This window comes from Corythoichthys intestinalis, chromosome 15, assembly GCF_030265065.1.
Source record: "Corythoichthys intestinalis isolate RoL2023-P3 chromosome 15, ASM3026506v1, whole genome shotgun sequence".
In the NCBI taxonomy this organism is placed as follows: Eukaryota; Metazoa; Chordata; class Actinopteri; order Syngnathiformes; family Syngnathidae; genus Corythoichthys; species Corythoichthys intestinalis.
The window spans coordinates 30,106,231-30,127,442 of NC_080409.1; the positions used below are offsets into that span (position 1 = coordinate 30,106,231).

General features: G+C 38.6%; 6 gene segments (V, D, J or C); 3 read left to right on the top strand and 3 right to left on the bottom strand.

Moving 5' to 3' along the window:
• The first annotated feature begins 5,497 nt into the window (after positions 1 to 5,497).
• On the top strand, positions 5,498 to 6,332 carry LOC130931233 (Ig kappa chain V region 3381-like). The segment is given in 2 exon segments: positions 5,498 to 5,621; positions 5,722 to 6,332. Coding segments are annotated over 2 exon segments (360 nt in total).
• Positions 6,333 to 7,719: 1,387 nt separating this feature from the next.
• On the bottom strand, positions 7,720 to 9,876 carry LOC130930699 (Ig kappa-b4 chain C region-like). The segment is given in 3 exon segments: positions 7,720 to 8,079; positions 9,461 to 9,544; positions 9,858 to 9,876. Coding segments are annotated over 3 exon segments (429 nt in total).
• Positions 9,877 to 9,878: 2 nt separating this feature from the next.
• On the top strand, positions 9,879 to 10,613 carry LOC130931000 (Ig kappa chain V region 3547-like). The segment is given in 2 exon segments: positions 9,879 to 9,935; positions 10,035 to 10,613. Coding segments are annotated over 2 exon segments (360 nt in total).
• A 3,110-nt stretch (positions 10,614 to 13,723) lies between these two features.
• LOC130930701 (Ig kappa-b4 chain C region-like) lies at positions 13,724 to 15,537 on the bottom strand. The segment is given in 3 exon segments: positions 13,724 to 14,053; positions 15,415 to 15,446; positions 15,491 to 15,537. Coding segments are annotated over 3 exon segments (405 nt in total).
• Positions 15,538 to 15,829: 292 nt separating this feature from the next.
• On the top strand, positions 15,830 to 16,513 carry LOC130931018 (Ig kappa chain V region 3547-like). The segment is given in 2 exon segments: positions 15,830 to 15,889; positions 15,989 to 16,513. Coding segments are annotated over 2 exon segments (360 nt in total).
• A 2,438-nt stretch (positions 16,514 to 18,951) lies between these two features.
• On the bottom strand, positions 18,952 to 21,001 carry LOC130930702 (Ig kappa-b4 chain C region-like). The segment is given in 3 exon segments: positions 18,952 to 19,318; positions 20,879 to 20,910; positions 20,955 to 21,001. Coding segments are annotated over 3 exon segments (405 nt in total).
• Between the last annotated feature and the right edge of the window lie 211 nt (positions 21,002 to 21,212).

Consider the following 21,212-nt stretch of genomic DNA (forward strand, 5'->3'; position numbering starts at 1 on the left):
TCGGCCCTTTACTTTCAGTGCAGCAAACTCACTCCAGAAGTTCAGTGAGGATCTCTGAATGATCCAATGTTGTCCTAAATGACCGATGATGATAGACTCCACCTGTGTGTAATCAAGTCTCCGTATTAATGCACCTGCTCTGTGATAGTCTCAGGGTTCTGTTTAAAGTGCAGAGAGCATTATGAAAACCAAGGAACACACCAGGCAGGTCCGAGATACTGTTGTGGAGAAGTTTAAAGCCGGATTTGGATACAAAAAGATTTCCCAAGCTTTAAACATCTCAAGGAGCACTGTGCAAGCCATCATATTGAAATGGAAGGAGGAGGAAGGAGGAAGAAGGTGCTCTGGTCAGATGAAACCAAAATTGAACTTTTTGGCCACAATGCAAAACAATATGTTTGGCGTAAAAGCAACACAGCTCATCACCCTGAACACACCATCCCCACTGTCAAACATGGTGGTGGCAGCATCATGGTTTGGGCCTGCTTTTCTTCAGCAGGGACAGGGAAGATGGTTAAAATTGACGGGAAGATGGATGCAGCCAAATACAGGAACATTCTGGAAGAAAACCTGTTGGTATCTGCACAAGACCTGAGACTGGGACGGAGATTTATCTTCCAACAGGACAATGATCCAAAACATAAAGCCAAATCTACAATGGAATGGTTCAAAAATAAACGTATCCAGGTGTTAGAATGGCCAAGTCAAAGTCCAGACCTGAATCCAATCGAGAATCTGTGGAAAGAGCTGAAGACTGCTGTTCACAAACACTCTCCATCCAACCTCACTGAGCTCGAGCTGTTTTGCAAGGAAGAATGGGCAAGAATGTCAGTCTCTCGATGTGCAAAACTGATAGAAACATACCTACCCCAAGCGACTTGCAGCTGTAATTGGAGCAAAAGGTGGCGCTACAAAGTATTAACGCAAGGGGGCCGAATAATATTGCACGCCCCACTTTTCAGTTTTTTATTTGTTAAAAAAGTTTAAATTATCCAATAAATTTTGTTCCACTTCACGATTGTGTCCCACTTGTTGTTGATTCTTGACAAAAAATGAAAATTTTATATCTTTATGTTTGAAGCCTGAAATATGGCGAAAGGTTGCAAGGTTCAAGGGGGCCGAATACTTTTGCAAGGCACTGTATATATTGTTATTAGTACAATTACTATTTTTTAGGATTTTTTACAAACTTGATTTTTTGTGCCCCTTCAGGCAGAGTTGGTGCCCTACGCGCAGTGTGTGTTATGCGTATGCAGAGCGCCGTGTCTGCTTACTGGGACTCATACAGTGTATCACAAAAGTGAGTACACCCCTCACATTTCTGCAGATAATTAAGTACAGTGGTACCTCTACATACGATCGCTTCGACACACGAACTTTTCGACATCCGACGTAAAATTTGACTCGCCATTTGTTTCTACATCCGACGATATGCTCGAAATACGACGACAATGGCAGCACCGCAGACGAATGCACGGCGGATTTTCTTGTGTGACAAATCAACACTGGTTTCAGAAAAGGTTGGTACAGGTGGTGAAACAAGGAAAAAGTTGACGCTTACCTTCTAAATGAAGATGCAAATGACAGAAAAATATGAGCGTAGGGTGGGCATCCGTGAAATGGCTCAACAATACAGTACATCTCCACGGTCCTCCTCCGACCATCGTTCGCCAGTCTTTATAAGTTAAGCTGACAATTCTTATTGTGGTAACATCTCCAGAGAAATCGCCAACTTCGCCACGTTTTTATCATTTATTTCACAACTTATTCAAAACAAAAACACCTTCTGTCTGCCGCAATTGACGGTGTTAAGAAAACATTCAAAGTGAAAGTGAAACTCAAGCTCACCGGTCTGCCTCTGGCACGTCAGCACCGCGGTGCGTTCAGGGTCAGCAAAAAACGTCCGCCACATTAGAACCCGATTTGTTACATTAATACAGGAATTATTATTATTATTATTATATATATATTGATTTATAATTTATTTGTTTTGCTATGTGTAACTGCCATTTGTAATAGTACCAGCAGTATTTTTTAAGGATTTAGTGAAGGTTTTTGGGCTGTGGAACGAATTAATGGAATTATAATGTATTCCTATGGGAAAATCCTGCTCGACATACGACCATTTCGACTTACAAACAAGGTCCTGGAACGGATTAACTTCGTATGTAGAGGTACCACTGTATATCTTTTCATGGGACAACACTGACAAAATGACACTTTGACACAATGAAAAGTAGTCTGTGTGCAGCTTATATAATAGAGGTAATTTATTTTCCCTTAAAATATAACCATTAATGTCTAAACCCCTAGCAACAAAAGTGAGTACACCCCTTTGAAAAAACGTACATCCCTAAATGTCCACATTGAGTGCTCAGACCATACGCCGCACTCTACATCAAATTGGTGTGCATGGCTGTCACCCCAGGAGGAAGCCTCTTCTGAAGACGTAACACAAGAAAGCCTGCAAACAGTTTGCTGAAGACATGTCATCAAAGCACACGGATTACTGGAACCATGTCCTATGGTCTGATGAGACGGGCGGACTTTCTTGTGTACCGTCTTTGGAAGAGGCTTCCTGCTGGGGTGACAGCCATGCACACCAATTTGATGTAGAGTGCGGCGAATGGTCTGAGCACTAACAGGCTGACCCCCCCACCTCTTCAATCTCTGCAGCAATGCTGACAGCACGACTGTAACGAGTCAAATGACATTTTGGAGGGAAACTCAAATTTGGACATTTACGGATGTACGTTTTTTCTAAGGGGTGTTGTCACTTTTGTTGCCAGGGGTTTAGATATTAATGGCTAAATTTTGAGTTATTTTGAGGGGAAAATAAATTAACTCTATTGTATAAGCTTCACACAGACTACTTGTGATTGTGTCAAAGTGTCATTTTGTCAGTGTTGTCCCATGAAAAGATATACAGTGGGGCAAATAAGTATTTAGTCAACCACTAATTGTGCAAGTTCTCCCACTTGGAAATATTAGAGAGGCCTGTAATTGTCAACATGGGTAAACCTCAACCATGAGAGACAGAATGTGAAGAAAAAAACCCAGAAAATCACATTGTTTGATTTTTAAAGAATTTATTTGCAAATCATAGTGGAAAATAAGTATTTGGTCAATTCCAAAAGTTAAAACCAGTACTTTGTTATGTACCCTTTGTTGGCAATAACGGAGGCCAAACATTTTCTGTAACCCTTCACTAGCTTTTCACACACTATAGCTAGTATTTTGGCCCATTCCTCCATGCAGATCTCCTATAGTGCAGTGATGTTTTGGGGCTGTCGTTGGGCAACACGGACTTTCAACTCCCTCCACAGATTTTCTATGGGGTTGAGATCTGGAGACTGGCTAGGCCACTCCAGGACCTTGAAATGCTTCTTACGAAGCCACTCCTTTGTTGCCCTGGCTGTGTGTTTGGGATCATTGTCATACTGAAAGACCCAGGCATGTCTCATCTTCAATGCCCTTGCTGATGGAAGGAGATTCTCACTCAAAATCTCTCAATAAATGGCCCCATTCATTCTTTCCTTTACACAGATCAGTCGTCCTGGTCCCTTTGCAGAAAAACAGCCCCAAAGCATGATGTTTCCATCCCCATGCTTCATAGTGGGTATGGTGTTCTTCGGATGCAATTCAGTATTCTTTCTCCTCCAAACACGAGAACCTGTGTTTCTACCAAAAAGTTCTATTTTGGTTTCATCTGACCATAACACATTCTTCCAGTCCTCTTCTGGATCATCCAAATGCTCTCTTGCGAACCGCAGACGGGCCTGAACGTGTACTAGCTTCAGCAAGGGGACACATCTGGCAGTGCAGGATTTGAGTCTCTGGCGGCCCATTGTGTTACTGATAGTAGCCTTTGTTACTGTGGTCCCAGCTCTCTGTAGGTCATTCACTAGGTCCCCCCGTGTGGTTCTGGGATTTTTGCTCACCGTTCTTGTTATCATTTTGACGCCACGCGGTGAGATCTTGCATGGAGCCCAGATCGAGGGAGATTATCAGTGGTCTTGTATGTCTTCCATTTTCTAATAATTGCTCCCACAGTTGATTTCTTTACACCAAGTGTTTTACCTATTGCAGATTCAGTCTTCCCAGCCTGGTGCAGGTCTACAATTTTGTCTCTGGTGTCCTTCGACAGCTCTTTGGTCTTGGCCATAGTGGAGATTGGAGTGTGACTGACTGAGCTTGTGGACAGTTGTCTTTTATACCGATAATGAGTTAAAACAGGTGCCATTAATACAGGTAACGAGTGGAACCTCGTTAGACCTCATTAGAAGAAGTTAGACCTCTTTGACAGCCAGAAATCTTGCTTGTTTGTAGCTAACCAAATACCTATTTTCCACTCTAATTTGCAAATAAATTCTTTAAAAATCAAACAATGTGATTTTCTGGGGTTTTTTCTTCACATTCTGTCTCTCATGGTTGATGTTTACCCATATTGACAATTACAGGCCTCTCTAATCAAGTAGGAGAACTTGCACAATTGGTGGTTGACTAAATACTTATTTGCCCCACTGTACTTAAATATCTGCAGAAATGCAAGGGGTGTACTCACTTTTGAGATACACTGTAGATTATGAGTCATGTTTAGCCTTTTCCATTTTCTAAAAATTGCTGACACTGTTGATTTATTCTCACCAAGCTGCTTTCCAATTGCCCCAGAGCCTTTTCCAGCTTTGTGGAGCTCAACAATCATTTCTCTGGTGTCTTTCAAAAGCTCTCTGGTCTTGTCCATGGTAGCAGTTGGATGATGACTGACTGTGGGGTGCACAGGTGACAATATTGAACTCAAACAGGTGGTGAGTGGTTACTCAATGGGTAAAGGTGGACTTTTTTTTAAGGTAGACTGACAAATCTTTGAGTGTCATAATTATTGCTGATTCTCAGGGGTTCCAATACTTATGAACCCCAGTAAATTATAAATTCTTTTTAAAAAAAAAACTACAATGTGATTTCTCCATTTTTTTAAAGATCCTTTTCTGTATGAGTAGAAATGCATCTATTATTGAAATTTCAGATCTCTACCTATTTTCTAAGTGGGTTGACTTGCAAAATCACCAGGGGTGCAAATACTTCTGCTCTTCACTGTATGTATGGAGATCATATGTGCAACTTTTGCTAACTTGGGCACTATACAAACGTGCTATCATTATGACCTTTCCGAATTTTTGTTGCATTTAAGCGTAGCCAAACTTACTGTTTATAGTATTAGCCACAGTCGTTTGTCTTTGATGAACTCTATTGTTTTGTTTTGGGGGTTTTTTTAATCTGAGTTTTGAGTAATTACTGGTTCTGGGTTATGTTCTTAGCTGCCATATTTTTTGTTGGCTTGAAAATGGCACCAAGTGGGCTCATTTTCACTTAACACTGTATTTGCGCTTCCGATATTCTCACACAAATTAAAAAAAAGAAAAAAAAAAGGAAGTGATGACCACTAACTTTCACAAAGACAGGTGCACTGGCAGCTTTATTTGCATGTGTCTCTGCGCTTGGCTTCTCCGCTACATCTTCATAAGTCTGCAGAACTTTCTTCACACACACGCCACTCGCAACCTGAGTCAGGATGTGGTCTTCCGTACACGTACTTGTTCTTTGGGCTCTGCTGATTCAGGGTAAGACTCTTTGAATAAAGTAAACGTCCTACGTATGTTTGTCACTGATTTTTCATTTCAGTGGAAGTTTCTTTCATTTATGACAACCATCTTATTTCAGGATGCTCAGGTGCTTCTTTTCTAAGGCAAACGGACAGAATCAAGCCCGTCTCTCTCGGAGGGACGGTGACCATCGGCGCCAAGGGGAGTTCAGACATTGATTGGCGTCTCAGTTGGTACCAACTGAAACCTGGGCAGCCTCCAAAACTGCTCATCTACTTGGCAGATAGTCTCGCCTCTGGAACGCCATCTCGATTCAGTGGCCAACGATCCGGTTCCGACTACACCCTGACCATTAATGGTGTCCAGGCCGAAGACGTGGCCGATTACTACTGTCTTGGCTATCATGCCGGCGGAGCGTACACACAGTGATTTAGAGGCGTACAAAAACTTTTGACTTTGAGAGAAGTGAAACTGGCCTCTGACAAGGTGGATGGGGCAGAAGACACTAAATGATAAGCATGAGAGGTCCTCAAGCAGAATATTCAAGATACTAAAGATGACACAGTATTTTTATATTTTTCAGTCATTCATCTTTTGTGCTGTGTGTCCTCATTTTATTTGAAATAACTTCAGAAATTCATGTCTTTCGTGTTTTGTTTTGTTTTTTAAATCTGTGATTATGTATGTCTTCATTTGCTCAAGGAGTGAACTTTTGAATGTTAATATGAGTATAGGGTTAAAATTTTTATTATATATATTTTTTGGGGGGGGGTATTTATGTATTTATTTTTTAATAAAAACTACAGTTTATAATTGATATTTTCTTTTACATACTGTGTGCTTTATTATTAAGGCATAATTAAGCCTTTATAGGGAACTCATTTAAACCATTGGCTGCCATTGATGAAACTTTTTAATGCTGTTTCCATAAAACTGCATTTTAATGATAATTTTGGCTATTATTTCACTTGATTGTGAAAAGAGCAACATGGCAGTTATTAGGTAAAGTAAGCACCAAAAATCTCTGATTACAATGGAATTCAGATTAATTTAGTATTTTTATTTTTAAGTACCAACTCATTGGCTGCCATTGTTGGCAATAGACGTTCCATCTAATTTGACTGCGGGGCTGGCAGTGGCTCCCACACTCCTCAGTCAAATTGGATTTGACGTCTATCGCCAACAATGCCAGTGAAACATGATCACTCAATGCCAATCTTCCCAGTTGAAATGGATTTGGATGTCTTTAACTGTTAATGGCAGTGAGTTCACAAAATAATCCGAAAATATCATAATATTGTTATACTGTATATATTTACACAACGGAAACAAAATTAGCATAAAATGTCCAGCGGGAGCAAAACTTTCAAGAAAATTCCAATCAAAATAGCCTAATTCATCACATTGGATTTTTTTTCAATATAAATTTATTTATATAAAACTAAATACGGTATTGAAATTCTACAGTATGTTACATTAATTTCAACATGTTGCCAGCTTTCGACCCCTGAGATAATGGAGTTCCATCTAGTTTAATGTAGTGTAAAAGCTGAGAAATGCAACAGAATTTAGTCTAAATTTGAACTTCTTGTCCATGACATATTAAATGATATATTTTTTAATTTGCTGAAGACAAATAAAAACTGTTCCGAGAGCCGCAGTTGGCCTGCAGGCCGTAGTTTGGACACCGATGATACTATAAAAGAACATTTTGTATGCAATATCTACCTAATGCATGGTGAATATAATTCTATTTTATTTTATCCACTCTTAATTTTTAATTAAATTACACTTACTGTCATTTTCAAGATCAAACCATTTTTATGACGTTTTACGTCAATGCTTGTACTTTTTTTTGTTTTTCAAGTGATAGTTGTTTATCTGTATTTACTGTATGTACTGTATGTAAAGCATATTAAGATGTTTTCAATGAGGCTATTCTTCTTACTCAAGGGCAAACTAAATAAAGGCTACATGTCACAAACACTGTGTTATTGTTATATTGTCTTTTCTGCCTAACTAGAGCTGAGCAATAATTTTTCTTGTTACCCAATTTCCTTTTTCAAATGTTCAATAAGCACGTGCTATAGACTGTTGTTGATATTCATACATTTTATTTCACAATGCTTCAACTTAACGGTAACACTCTCTCAGCAGTGTCCTGGGTCCGGCAGGGTTTGCGTGACAGGGTTGTGTCCTTCCAGACTGGCCTCGCAGCTCACCGGCAGAGCTTTGCTCCACTGGTCAGCAGGGAGGATCAAGGTGCTGGTCCAGCGGTAAAGACCGTCCCCTCCTGCCTCTTCTGGGAGGCTGTGCGATACCCCCGAGGCACTGGAGGCGCCGCCCACCTTCCAGCCCAGGGTCCAGGTTGAGGGGAAGCCCCCGCTGGCCACGCAGGCGGCTGTGGCACTGCCCGACTGCAGCTGCTCTCTTGAGGGCGGGAAGACAGTCAGCGTGGGCCGACGCACCTCACCCGCTGTGTGGACAGGACAGGATTAGGACAAGAACACAACACGATGTTTAAAAAATGATGCCAAAAAAATGAAAGATATTTCTGTGTCCATGTCATATGGAAGCCCAAAACCCATTGCCACATATAAAAAATGTTTTACAATAAAGCTACAGTATGTTCTTAAGGTCTTTTTTTATCCAATTTTTGTTATGGACCAATACATCTGCCAACAAGGGCTACCAAGATGAATCGTCTAATCCACAAATATATTGATAGTTGATCATACAACGTTTCGAGACATTGTTGAAGATTCTTAAACTTTCTAAATCCTCATTTTTGAGCTTCAAAGACTTTCTCAGTTGAATTGGACGTCTATTCCCGTCAATGGCGGACAAAGAGTTCAGCAATGTGAGGTCACAAGATATTTATGAAACAAAGCAGAACAAAAATTTTTGAATTCTCCCAGCACAAAATACACACGAACAACACTTATGTAAATTCATGACTGCATTCTTATTAATTTTTATTAATATATTACAATTTGTTTGAATTTATTGTTTGGAAGTTTTGTATTTTCTAATTGATTTGATTTATAATTATTAATACAGAATTTTTTTTTAATTACTCGTGGCAATTTTTTAGTTTGCGGGGGGGGGGGGGGGGGGGGGTTATTATTCCTTTTTATTTACTATTTTATTTTCCCAAAATTGATCTTTCAATTAATTCATTCATTTAATTTTAAATTATTTAAGTATATTTTTTAATGGCCTTCGCAAAAGACGTGCAGCAACACTAACACTACAATTGGATGTCAAATGGGCTCTACAAAATATTGTCCCACAGACTATACTTGGTCCCAGGGTCCGAGGTTTGAGACCCGTCGTATATGAATGTACAGTAATAAAAACATTTAAGAAAAAAAAAAACATAATTTGTGCGTGAAATAGTTAATCATGACAGCCATAGTTTCTCTGCCCTCGACGGCAACAGATGTCAAATCCATTTTGACCGGGACGGCTGGCAACCATTGATCGCTCCCAGTCAAAATGGATTGGGCGTCTTTTGCCGTCAATGGCAGGCAGGCAATGAGTTAAATATTTATATGGCTTAGCAGACATAATGACACTTCGAAAGAAAACATTACGACAATGTGGCCCCTAACAAAGATGAGTTTGACGCTTCTGATCTTGAAATAAATTTGTTCAATTTGTTCCATTATGACAATGGGTTTTTTTTTCCTCTCTAAAGTAAGAGCACAGATGTAATAGGCTAATCATTTTAAATGTTATGAATTGGTTGAGAAACGTGGATCTTAATGACTGTCAAAAAAGTGGATGGAAAACATGGAATTTTTGGTACAAAACAACATAAGAACACAAAAATTAATGAAATGATGGTTACTTACAGCCGAGGATGAGCTTGGTTCCTCCGCCGAAACTGTACCACGGTGATGCAAAGCGGTGAGATGGCAGTGCAAAAACCTCGTCACCTGTTCATCGCCGACATTTCGCGGACGGTTCCTCTCCATCGGTATGTGTAAAGTCAGTTGAGGGTCTTGTGGGACTGGTCACTACTGAATATGGATGTTCCAAGTGTCTAGGTGTCCACTATACGTCTATTTTTTGCGAAATACAGAAAGACCAATAGCCTTAGATTGATGTGAAGGGGTCCAAAAAGTCCCAAAAAACAGGAAACGGTAGCCTCTCACTTTCACAAAGGCAGGTGCGCCTTCAGCTTTATTTGCATGAGGTACTGCGCTTGGCCGCTCCGCTGCTTCTTCATAAGTCTGTACGACCACCTACACACAAAGTCCACTTGCATCCGATTCAGAATGTGGTCGCCTGCATTGGTGCTCGTCCTTTGGACTCTGTTGATCCCAGGTGAGACTTTTAAATGTTACTGGAAGAACGTACGAGAAAATCAACTTACTGCCAGTTCTTTGCTGACTTCACCACAATACTTTGTGTCGTTTCTTTCAGGATTGTTCGGTGAGTCTTTCCTTAGGCAGACAGACAGATTTAAGTCCGTCTCTCTCGGCGGGACGGTGACCATCGGCGCCAAGGGGAGTTCAGACATTGGTTGGGATCTCAGTTGGTACCAAGTGAAACCTGGGCAGCCTCCAAAACTGCTCATCTACGCTGCAGATGCTCTCTTCTCTGGAACGCCTTCTAGATTCAGTGGCCAACAATCTGGCTCTGACTACACTCTGACCATCAGTGGTGTCCAGGCCGAAGACGTGGCCGATTACTACTGTCTCGGCAATCATGGCGGTGGAGTGTTCACACAGTGATTCAGAGGCGTACAAAAACCTTTGACTCTGAGAGAAGTGAAACTGGCCTCTGAGAAAGTGGCAGGGGCAGAAGACACTAAATGATAAGCATGAGCGGTCCTCAAGCAGAATATTCGAGATACTAAAGATGACACAGTATTTTTATATTTTTCATTCATTCATCTTCCGTGCCTCATTTTATTTGAAATAACTTCAGAAATTCATCTTTCATGTTTTTTTTTTTTTTGTGTTTTTTTTTTTATATCTGTGATTATATGTTTTCATTTGATCGAGGAGTAAACTTTTACATGTTAATATGAGTATGTGGTTAAAAATGTTATTATATTTTTTTTTGGGGGGGGGGGGCGATGTATTTATGAATTTATTTTTTTAATAAAAACTAAATGTAAATTAACATAAGTGTGAATCTATCATTTTATAATTGTATTTTCTTTTCCATACTGTGTGCTTTATTATTAAGGCATAATTAAGCCTTTATAGGGGACTCATTTAAACCATTGGCTGCCATTGACGAAACTTTTTAATGCTGTTTCCATAAACCTGCTTTTTAATGATAATTTTGGCTATCATTTCCCATGATTGTGAAAAGAGCAACATGACAGTTATTTGGTCAGGTAAGCACCAAAAACTTCAAAGTACAATACAATTCAGATTCATTTTTATTTTTATTTTTAAGTACTGACTCATTGGCTGCCATTGACGGCAATAGACGTCCCATCTAATTTGACTGCATGGCTGGCAGTGGCTCCCAGGCCCCTGAGTCAAATTGGATTGGATGTCTATCGCCGTCAATGCCAGTGAAACATGATTACTCAATGCCAGTCTTCCCAGTTGAAATGGATTCGATGTCTCTAACTGTTAATGGCAGTGAGTTCACAAAATAATCCCAAAATATCATAATATTGTGAAAATGCATCTGTATATATTTACTCAATGGAAACAAAATTAGCAGAAAATGTCCAGCGAGAGCAAAAATTTCAAGAAAATTCCAATCAAGATAGCCTAATTTATCACATTGGATTTTTTTTCAATTTATTTACATAAAACTAAATACAGTATTGAAATTCTACAGTTTGTTACATTAATTTCAACATGTTGTCAGCTTTCGACACCTGAGCTAATGGAGTTCCATCTGGTTTAATCTAGTGTAAAAGCTGAGAAGTACAACGGAATGTAGTAGTCTAATTTAAACTTCTTGTCCATGACATATTAAATGATATATTTTTTAATTTGCTTCGGACCAATAAACACTGAGCCAAAAGCCGCAGTTGGCCCGCAGGCCGTAGTTTGGACACCAATGATACAATAAAATAACATTTCATATGCAATATATACACCTAAGGCATGGTGAATATAATTCTATCTTATTTTATTCAATCTTAATTTTTAATTACACTTACTGTAATTTTCAAGATGAAACGATTTTTATGACGTTTTACGTCAATACTTGTACTGTACTTTTTTTTTCAAGAGATAGTTGTTTATCTGTATTTACTGTATGTGCTGTATATGTAAAGCATATTAAGATTTCATCAATGAAGCTATTCTTCTTATTCAAGGAAAAACTAAATATACAGTCCCTGGCAAAAGTCTTGTCGCTTATCCATTTTGTAGAAACAATTGCTAATAACCTGACTTTTAATTATTTAATTGGTTTTAAAAATGGCTCATATGAAAGCTAAGACCCTCTCAAATGATGTTGAATGTACAAAAATATTATTGTTTCACTGAAAAAAGATTTATCATTTAGTGAAGACATAAAGGTCAAATTTTGGCAAAGCAAAAGTTTTGTCGCCTACAGAAAGTAGTGTGAAAATTGAACAAAAAATGTACTTCAAATACAAAAATGTGTTATATAACATAAGCGAATTAAGTAGTGGTGCTGTGAGATCCAAATTTAATATTTTGTATGACTTCCATGGGCTTTGGCAAGGATTCATGCAATTTATTGATGAAGTCATTAGGAACATCAAAGAAAGTAGTCTTGCATGCCTCCCAGGGTTCATCAACATTCTTGGGTTTCGTCTTCCATGCTTCCTCTTTCAGCCTACCCCAGACATGCTCATTGATGTTCATGTCTGGTGACCGGGCTGGCCAGTCCTGGAGGATCTTGATGTTCTTTGCCTTGAGGAACTTTGAGGTGGAGTTTAAGGTATGCAATGGAGCACCATCCTGCTGCAGAATTTGTCCCTTTTTATGGTTAGGAATGTAAAAGGCAGCTAAGATTTGTTGATATTTCACCCTGCAGATCTCTCAGGGTGCAGACAATTAAAAAACCATGTGGCTTTTGCCAAGGCCCACAGCCTGTCAAAAGGATGGACGCTGGAAAAGTGGCAAAAGGTGGATTTTTCAGATGAATCTTCCATTGAATTACACCACAGTCGCCACAGATATTGCAGGAGACCTACTGGAGCCCGCATGGATCCGAGATTCACTCAGAAATCAGTGAAGTTTGGTGGTGGCAAAATCATGGTCTGAGGTTACATCCGGTATGGGGGTGTGCGAAAGATCTGCAGGGTGGAAGGCAACATAAATAGTCTGAAATATAAACAAATCTTAGCTGCCTCTTATATTCCTAACCATAAAAAGGGACAAATTCTGCAGCAGGATGGTTCTCCATCGCATACTTCAATCTCTACCTCAAAGTTCCTCAAGGCAAAGAAGATCAAGATCCTGACTGGCCAGCCCAGTCACCAGACATGAACATCATTGAGCACGTCTGGGGTAGGATGAAAGAGGAAGCATGGAAGACGAAATCCAAGAATGTCGATGAACCCTGGGAGGCATGCAAGACTGCTTTCTTTTATGTTCCTGATGACTTCATCAATAAATTGTATGAATCCATGCCGAAGCCCATGAAAGTGATACAAAATATTAAATGTGGATCCCACAGCACCACTACTTAATTCGCTAATGTTATGTAACATATTTTTGTATTTGAAGTACATTTCTTGTTCAATTTTCATACTACTTTGTGTAGGCGACAAAACTTTTGTCTTGCCAAAATTTGACCTTTATGTCTTCATTAACTGATAAAACTTTTTTCAGTGAAACAAATATATTTTTTGTACATTCAACATCATTTGGGAGGGTCTTAGCTTTCATATGAGCCATTTCTGAAACCAATTGAATAATTAAAAGTCGGGTTATTATTAGCAATTGTTTCAACAAAATGGATAAGACTTTTGTCAAGGACTGTAGGCTACATGTCACAAACACTGTGTTATTGTTATATTGTCTTTACTGCCAAACTAGAGCTGAGCAGTAATTTTTCTTGTTACCCAAGTTTCTTTTTCAAATGTTCAATAAGCACGTGCGACAGACTGTTGTTGATACGCATACATTTTATTTCACAATGCTTCAACCTAACGGTAACACTCTCTCAGCAGTGTCCCGGGTCCGGCAGGGTTTGCGTGACAGGGTTGTGTCCTTCCAGACTGGCCTCGCAGCTCACCGGCAGGGCTTTGCTCCACTGGTCAGCAGGGAGGATCAAGGTGCTGGTCCAGCGGTAAAGACCGTCCCCTCCTGCCTCTTCTGGAAGGCTGTGCGATACCCCCGAGGCACTGGAGGCGCCGCCCACCTTCCAGCCCAGGGTCCAGGTTGAGGGGAAGCCCCCGCTGGCCACGCAGGCGGCTGTGGCACTGCCCGACTGCAGCTGCTCTCTTGAGGGGGGGAAGACAGTCAGCGTGGGCCGACGCACCTCACCCGCTGTGTGGACAGGACAGGATCAGGACAAGAACGCAACACGATGTTTAAAAAATGATGCCAAAAAAATGAAAGATATTTCTGTGTCCATGTCATATGGAAGCCCAAAACCTTTTGCCACATACAAAAAATGTTTTAGAATAAAGCTACAGTATGTTCTTAAGGCCTTTTTTTATCCAATTTTTGTTATGGACCAATACATCTGCCAACAAGGGATACCAAGATTAATCGTCTAATCCACAAATATATTGATAGTTGAAACAACGTTTCGAGACATTGCTGAAGATTCTTAAACTTTCTAAATCCTCATTTTTGAGCTTCAAAGACTTTCTCAGTTAAACGTCTATTGCCGTCAATGGCGGACAAAGAGTTCAGCAATGTGAGGTCAAAAGATATTTATGAAACAAAGCAGAACAAAAATTGTTGAATTCTCCCAGCGCAAAATACACACGAACAACACTTATGTAAATTCATGACTGCATTCTTATTAATTTTTATTAATATATTACAATTTGTTTGAATTTATTGTTTGGAAGTTTTATATTTTCTAATTGATTTGATTTATAATTATTTATACAGATTTTTTTTTTTATTACTCGTGGCAATTTTTTAGTTTGCGGGTTTTTTTTTTTAATTATTCCTTTTTATTTACTATTTTATTTTCCCAAAATGGATCTTTCGATTCATTCATTCATTTAATTTTAAATTATTTAAATATATATTTTTAATGGCCTTCGCAAAAGACGTGCGGCAACACTAACACTACAATTGGATGTCAAATGGGCTCTACAAAATATTGTCCCACAGACTATACTTGGTCCCAGGGTCCGAGGTTTGAGACCCGTCTTATCTAACCGTAATAAAAACATTTAAGAAATAAAAAATACATAATTCATGCGTGAAATAGTTAATCATGACAGCCCTAGTTTCTCTGCCCTCGACGGCAACAGACGTCAAATCCATTTTGACCGGGAGGGCTGCCAACCATTGATCGCTCCCAGTCAAAATGGATTGGGCGTCTGTTGCCGTCAATGGCAGGCAGGCAATGAGTTAAATTTTTATATGGCTTAGCAGACATAATGACACTTCGAAAGAAACCATTACTATAATGTGGCCCCTAACAAAGATGAGTTTGACGCTTCTGATCTAGAAATAAATTTGTTCAATTTGTTCCATTATGACAATGTCTTTTTTTTCCTCTCTAAAGTAGGAGCAGAGATGTAATAGGCTAATCATTTTAAATGTTATGAATTGGTTGAGAAATGTGGATGTTAATGACTGTCAAAAAAGTGGATGGAAAACATGGAATTTTTGGTATAAAACAACATAAGAACACAAAAATTAATGAAATAATGGTTACTTACAGCCGAGGATGAGCTTGGTTCCTCCGCCGAAACTGTACCACGGTGATGCAAAGCGGTGAGATGGCAGTGCAAGAACCTCGTCAGCTGTTCATCGGCGGCGTTCCGCGGATGGTTCCTCTCCATTGATATGTGTAAAGTCAGTTGAGGGTCTTGTGCGACTGGTCACCACTGAATATGGATGTTCCAAGTGTCCAGGTGTCCACTATACGTCTATTTTCTGCGAAATACAGAAAGACCAATAGCCTCAGATTGATGTGAAGAGGTCCAAAAAGTCCCAAAAAACAGGAAGCGGTAGCCTCTCACTTTCACAAAGGCAGGTGCGCCTTCAGCTTTATTTGCATGAGGTACTGCGCTTGGCCGCTCCGCTGCTTCTTCATAAGTCTGTACGACCACCTACACACAAAGTCCACTTGCATCCGATTCAGAATGTGGTCGCCTGCATTCGTGCTTGTCCTTTGGACTCTGTTGATCCCGGGTGAGACTTTTAAATGTTACTGGAAGAATGTACGAGACAATCAACAAACTGCCAGTTTTTTGCTAACTTCACCACTATACTTTGTGTCGTTTCTTTCAGGATTGTTCGGTGAGTCTTTCCTGAGGCAGACAGACAGATTTAAGTCTGTCTCTCTCGGAGGGACGGTGACCATCGACGCCAAGGGGAGTTCAGACATTGGTTGGGCTCTCAGTTGGTACCAAGTGAAACCTGGGCAGCCTCCAAAACTGCTCATCTACGCTGCAGATGAGCGCTTCTCTGGAACACCATCTCGATTCAGTGGCCAAAAATCTGGCTCCGACTACACTCTGACCATCAGTGGTGTCCAGGCCGAAGACGTGGCCGATTACTACTGTCTTGGCTATTATGATAGCGGAGCGTACACACAGTGATTCAGAGGCGTACAAAAACCTTTGACTCTAAGAGAAGTGAAACTGGCCTCTGAGAAAGTGGCAGGGGCAGAAGACACTAAATGATAAGCATGAGAGGTCCTCAAGCAGAATATTCGAGATACTAAAGATGACACAGTAATTTTTTATTTTTCATTTATTCTATCTTCCGTGCCGCGTATCCTCATTATACTTGAAATATCTTCAGATATTCATGTCTTTCATGTTTTTTAAAATCTGTGATTATATATTTTTTCATTTGATCGAGGAGTGAACTTTTACATGCTAATATGAGTATGTGGTTAAAAATGTTTTTCTATTTATATATTTTTTTTTTGGGCGATGTATTTATGAATTTATTTTTTTAATAAAAAACTACATGTAAATTACAATAAGTGTAAATCTATCATTTTATAATTGTATTTTCTTCGACATACTGTGTGCTTTATTATTAAGGCATAATCAAGCCTTTATAGGGAACTCATTTAAACTACTGGCTGCCATTGATGAAACTTTTTAATGCTGTATCATAAAACTGACTTTTAATGATCATTTTGGCTATCATTTCCCATGATTGTGAAAAGAGCAACATGACAGTTATTTGGGAAGGTAATCACCAAAAACATCTGAATACAATGGAATTCAGATTGATTTATTTTTTTTGTTTTGTTTTCAGTACTGACTCATTAGCTGCCATTGACGGCAATAGACGTCCCATCTAATTTGACTGTGGGGCTGGCAGTGTCTCTCAGACCCCTCAGTCAAATTGGATTGGACTTCTATCACTGTCAACGCCAGTGAAACATGATCACTCAATGCCAGTCTTCCTAGTTTAAATGGATTTGATGTCTTTAACTGTTAATGGCAGTGAGTTAAAAAATAATCCAAAGATATCAGAATATTGTATATTTATATATATACAGTGGGGAGAAGAAGTATTTGATACACTGCCAATGGGTTTTCCCATTGGCAGTGTATCAAATACTTCTTCTCCCCACTGTATATATATATATATATATATATTAGGGCTGTCAAACGATTACAATTTTTAATTGAGTTAATTACAGCTTAAAAATTAATTAATCGTAATTAATCTATAAAATATGCCATATTTTTCTGTAAGTTATTGTGGGAATGGAAAGACAAGACACAAGATGGATATATACATTCAACATACGGCACATAAGGACTGTATTTGTTCATTATAACAATAAATCAACAAGATGGCATTAACATTATTAACATTCTGTTAAAGCGATCCATGGATAGAAAGACTTGTAGTTCTTAAAAGATAAATGTAAGTTCAAGTTATAGAAATTTTATATCAAAACCCCTGTTAATGTTTTCGTTTTAATAAAATTTGTAAAATTTTCAATCAAAAAATAAACTAGGATCTCACCATTGTTGATGTCAATAATTACTTACACAATGCTCATGGGTGCTGAAGCCTATAAAATCAGTTGCACCCAAGCGCCAGCAAAGGGCGGCAAAACTCCATAAAACACAACAAGTGAGCGTTTCACTGTACTGTCATTTAAATCTGTCTGAGCGGGTCATCTGCGTTAATTGCGTCAAATATTTTAACGTCATTAATTTAAAAAATTAATTAACGCCCGTTAATGCGATAATTTTGACAGCCCTAATATATATATATATATATATATATATGTGTGTGTGTGTGTGTGTGTGTGTATACACATATATATACATATGTATATAGTATATATATTCTTATATATATATACACGTATATATATATATGTATGTATATAGTATATATCCGTAAATTGCAGAAAGCGGAATCAAAATTTGCAGAAAATGTCTAGCGAGAGAAAAATGTCATATCACTATTTCAATCTATCAATCTATCTATCAATTTATCACAATGGATTTCATTTTTCAATATAAATTTATTTACGTAAAACTAAATACAGTCCTGAAATTCTACAGTTTGCTACTTTAATTTCAACAAGTTGTCAGCCATAGACTTCAAAATTTATATATTATCATTATAATTTATATCATGAAGTCTACGTATGTGTCAGCTTTCGACCCCTGAAATAATGTTCCATCTAGTTCAATCTAGTGTTAAAGCTGAGAAGTGTAACAGAATGTAGGCTAAATTTAAACTTTTTGTGCATGACATAATCATTGATTTTTTTAATCAATTTTTTTTTTATCTGCTGCGGGCCAATAAAAACTGAGCTATGAGAGCCGCAGTTGGCCCCTAGGCCTTAGTTTGGACACCAATGATACTATAAAAGAACATTTTTTATGCAATATATACCTAATGCATGGTGAATATAATTCTATTTTATTTTTCAATCTTAATTTTCACTTAAATTACATTTACTGTAATTTTCAAGATCAAACCATTTTTATGACATTTACGTCAATATTTGTTTTTTTTTTTTTAAGTGATAGTTGTTTATCTGTATTTACTGTATGTACTGTATGTCAAGCATATTAAGATTGTATCAATGAGGCTATTCTTCTTATTCAAGGGCAAACTAAATATAGGCTACATGTCACAAACACTGTGTTATTGTTATATTTTCCTTCTAACTAGAGACAAGCAGTAATTTTTCTTGTTACGCAATTTGCTTTTTCCAATATTCACTAAGCACATGCGACAGACTGTTGTTGATACTCATACATTTTATTTAACAATGCTTCAACTTGACAATAACACTCTCTCAGCAGTGTGCCGGGTCCGGCAGGGTTTGCGTGACAGGGTTGTGTCCGTCCAGACTGGCCTCGCAGCTCACCGGCAGGGCTTTGCTCCACTGGTCCGCAGAGAGGATCAAAGTGCTGGTCCAGCGGTAAAGACCGTCCCCTCCTGCCTCTTCTGGGAGGCTGTGCGACACCCCCGAGGCACTGGAGGCGCCGCCTACCTTCCAGCCCAGGGTCCAGGTTGAGGGGAAGCCCCCGCTTGCCACGCAGGCGGCTGTGGCACTGCCCGACTCCAGCTGCTCTCTTGAGGGGGGGAAGACCGTCAGTGTGGGCCGACGCACCTCACCCGCTGTGTGGACAGGACAGGATCAGGAGAGCAATACAACATGATTTTAATAAAATGATGCCAAAATGATAAGAAGATATTATTGTGTCCATGTCCTAACCCGAAACCCATTGCCACATATAAACACTGTTTTAGAATAAAGCTACTATATGTTCTTAAGGTCTGTTTTTATTCAATTATTGTTATGGGCCATTACATCTGCCAACTATGGCTACGACGATTAATCGTCTAATCCACAACTATATTGATAGTCGATACAACGTTTCGACATTGTTCAACATTGCAAAATTTTCGAAATCCTCATTTTTGAGTTTACAAAAAGGCAAATCATTCTCTCACTTCCAGCCTCTTTCAGTTAAATTGAACGTCGATTGCCGTCAATGGCGGCCAAAGAGTTCAGCCATGTGAGGTCACAAGATATTTATAAAATAAAGCAAAATAAAAATTATTAAGTAATTCCCCAAGAGCAAAATACACACGAACCACACTTATTTAAATTTATGACTGAATTCTTCTTCATTTCTATTAATGTATTACAATTTGTTTGAAATTTATTTTTGGGAAGTTTTATATTTTTTTTATTGATTTGATTTAGAATTATTTATATAGATTTTTTTTTTTTTTAATTGCTCGTGGCTATTTTTTAGTTTGCGGGTTTTTTTTTTTTTATTATTCTTTTTTATTTACTATTTTATTTTCCCAAAATGGATCTTTCATTTAATTCATTCATTTAATTTCAAATTATTTATATGTAATTTTTAATGGCCTTTGCAAAAGACGTGAGGCAACACTACAATTGGATGTCAAATGGGCCCTACAAAATATTGTCCCACAGACTATAATTGGTCCCAGGGTCCAAGGTTTGAGCCCTGTCGTATATGATTGTACAGTAATAAAAACATTTAAGAAAAATAAATACATCATTCGTGCATGAAATATTTAATCATGGCAGCCCTAGTTTCACTGCCTTTGACGGCAACAGATGTCCAATCATTTTTGACCATTGATCTTTCCCAGTCAAAATGGATTGGGCGTCTGTTGCTGTTAATGGCAGGCAATGAGTTAAATATTTATATGGCTTAGCAGTCATAATGACACTTTGAAGGAAACCATTACTACAATGTGGTCACTAACTAACTAACTAACTAACTAACTAACTAACTAACTAACTAACTAACTAACTAACTAACTAACTAACTAACTAACTAACTAAGATGAGTTTGACGCTCCTGATCTAGAAATAAATTTGTTCAGTTTGTTCAATTTATTCAGTTCAGTTCTCTAAAATAAGAGAAGAGAATTACGACAGTGTGGCCCCTAACAAAGATGAGTTTGACGCTTCTGATCTAGAAATAAATTTGTTCCATTTTTTTCCATTATGACAATGTTTTTTTTTCCTCTCTAAAGTAAGAGCACAGATGTAATAGGCTGATCATTTTAAATGTTATGAATTGGTTGACAAACCTGGATGTTTTTGAATGTCAAAAAAGTGGATGGAAAAAATGAATTTTTAGTACAAAACAACATGATAAGACAAAAACTAATCAAATGTTGGTTACTTACAGCCGAGGATGAGTTTGGTTCCTCCGCCGAAACTGAACCACAGTGATGCAAAGCGGTGAGATGGCAGTACAAAAACCTCGTCAACTGTTCATCGGCGACGTTCCGCGGACGGTTTTTCTCCATTGATATGTGTAAAGTCATTTGAGGGTCTTGTTGGACTAGTCACCACTGAATATGGATGTTCCAAGTGTCCAGGTGTCCACTATATGCCTATTTTTTGCGAAATCCAGAAAGACCATTAGCCTTAGATTGATGTGAAGGGGTCCAAAAAGTCCCAAAAAACAGGAAGTGGTAGCCTCTCACTTTCACAAGGGCAGGTGCGCCTACAGCTTTA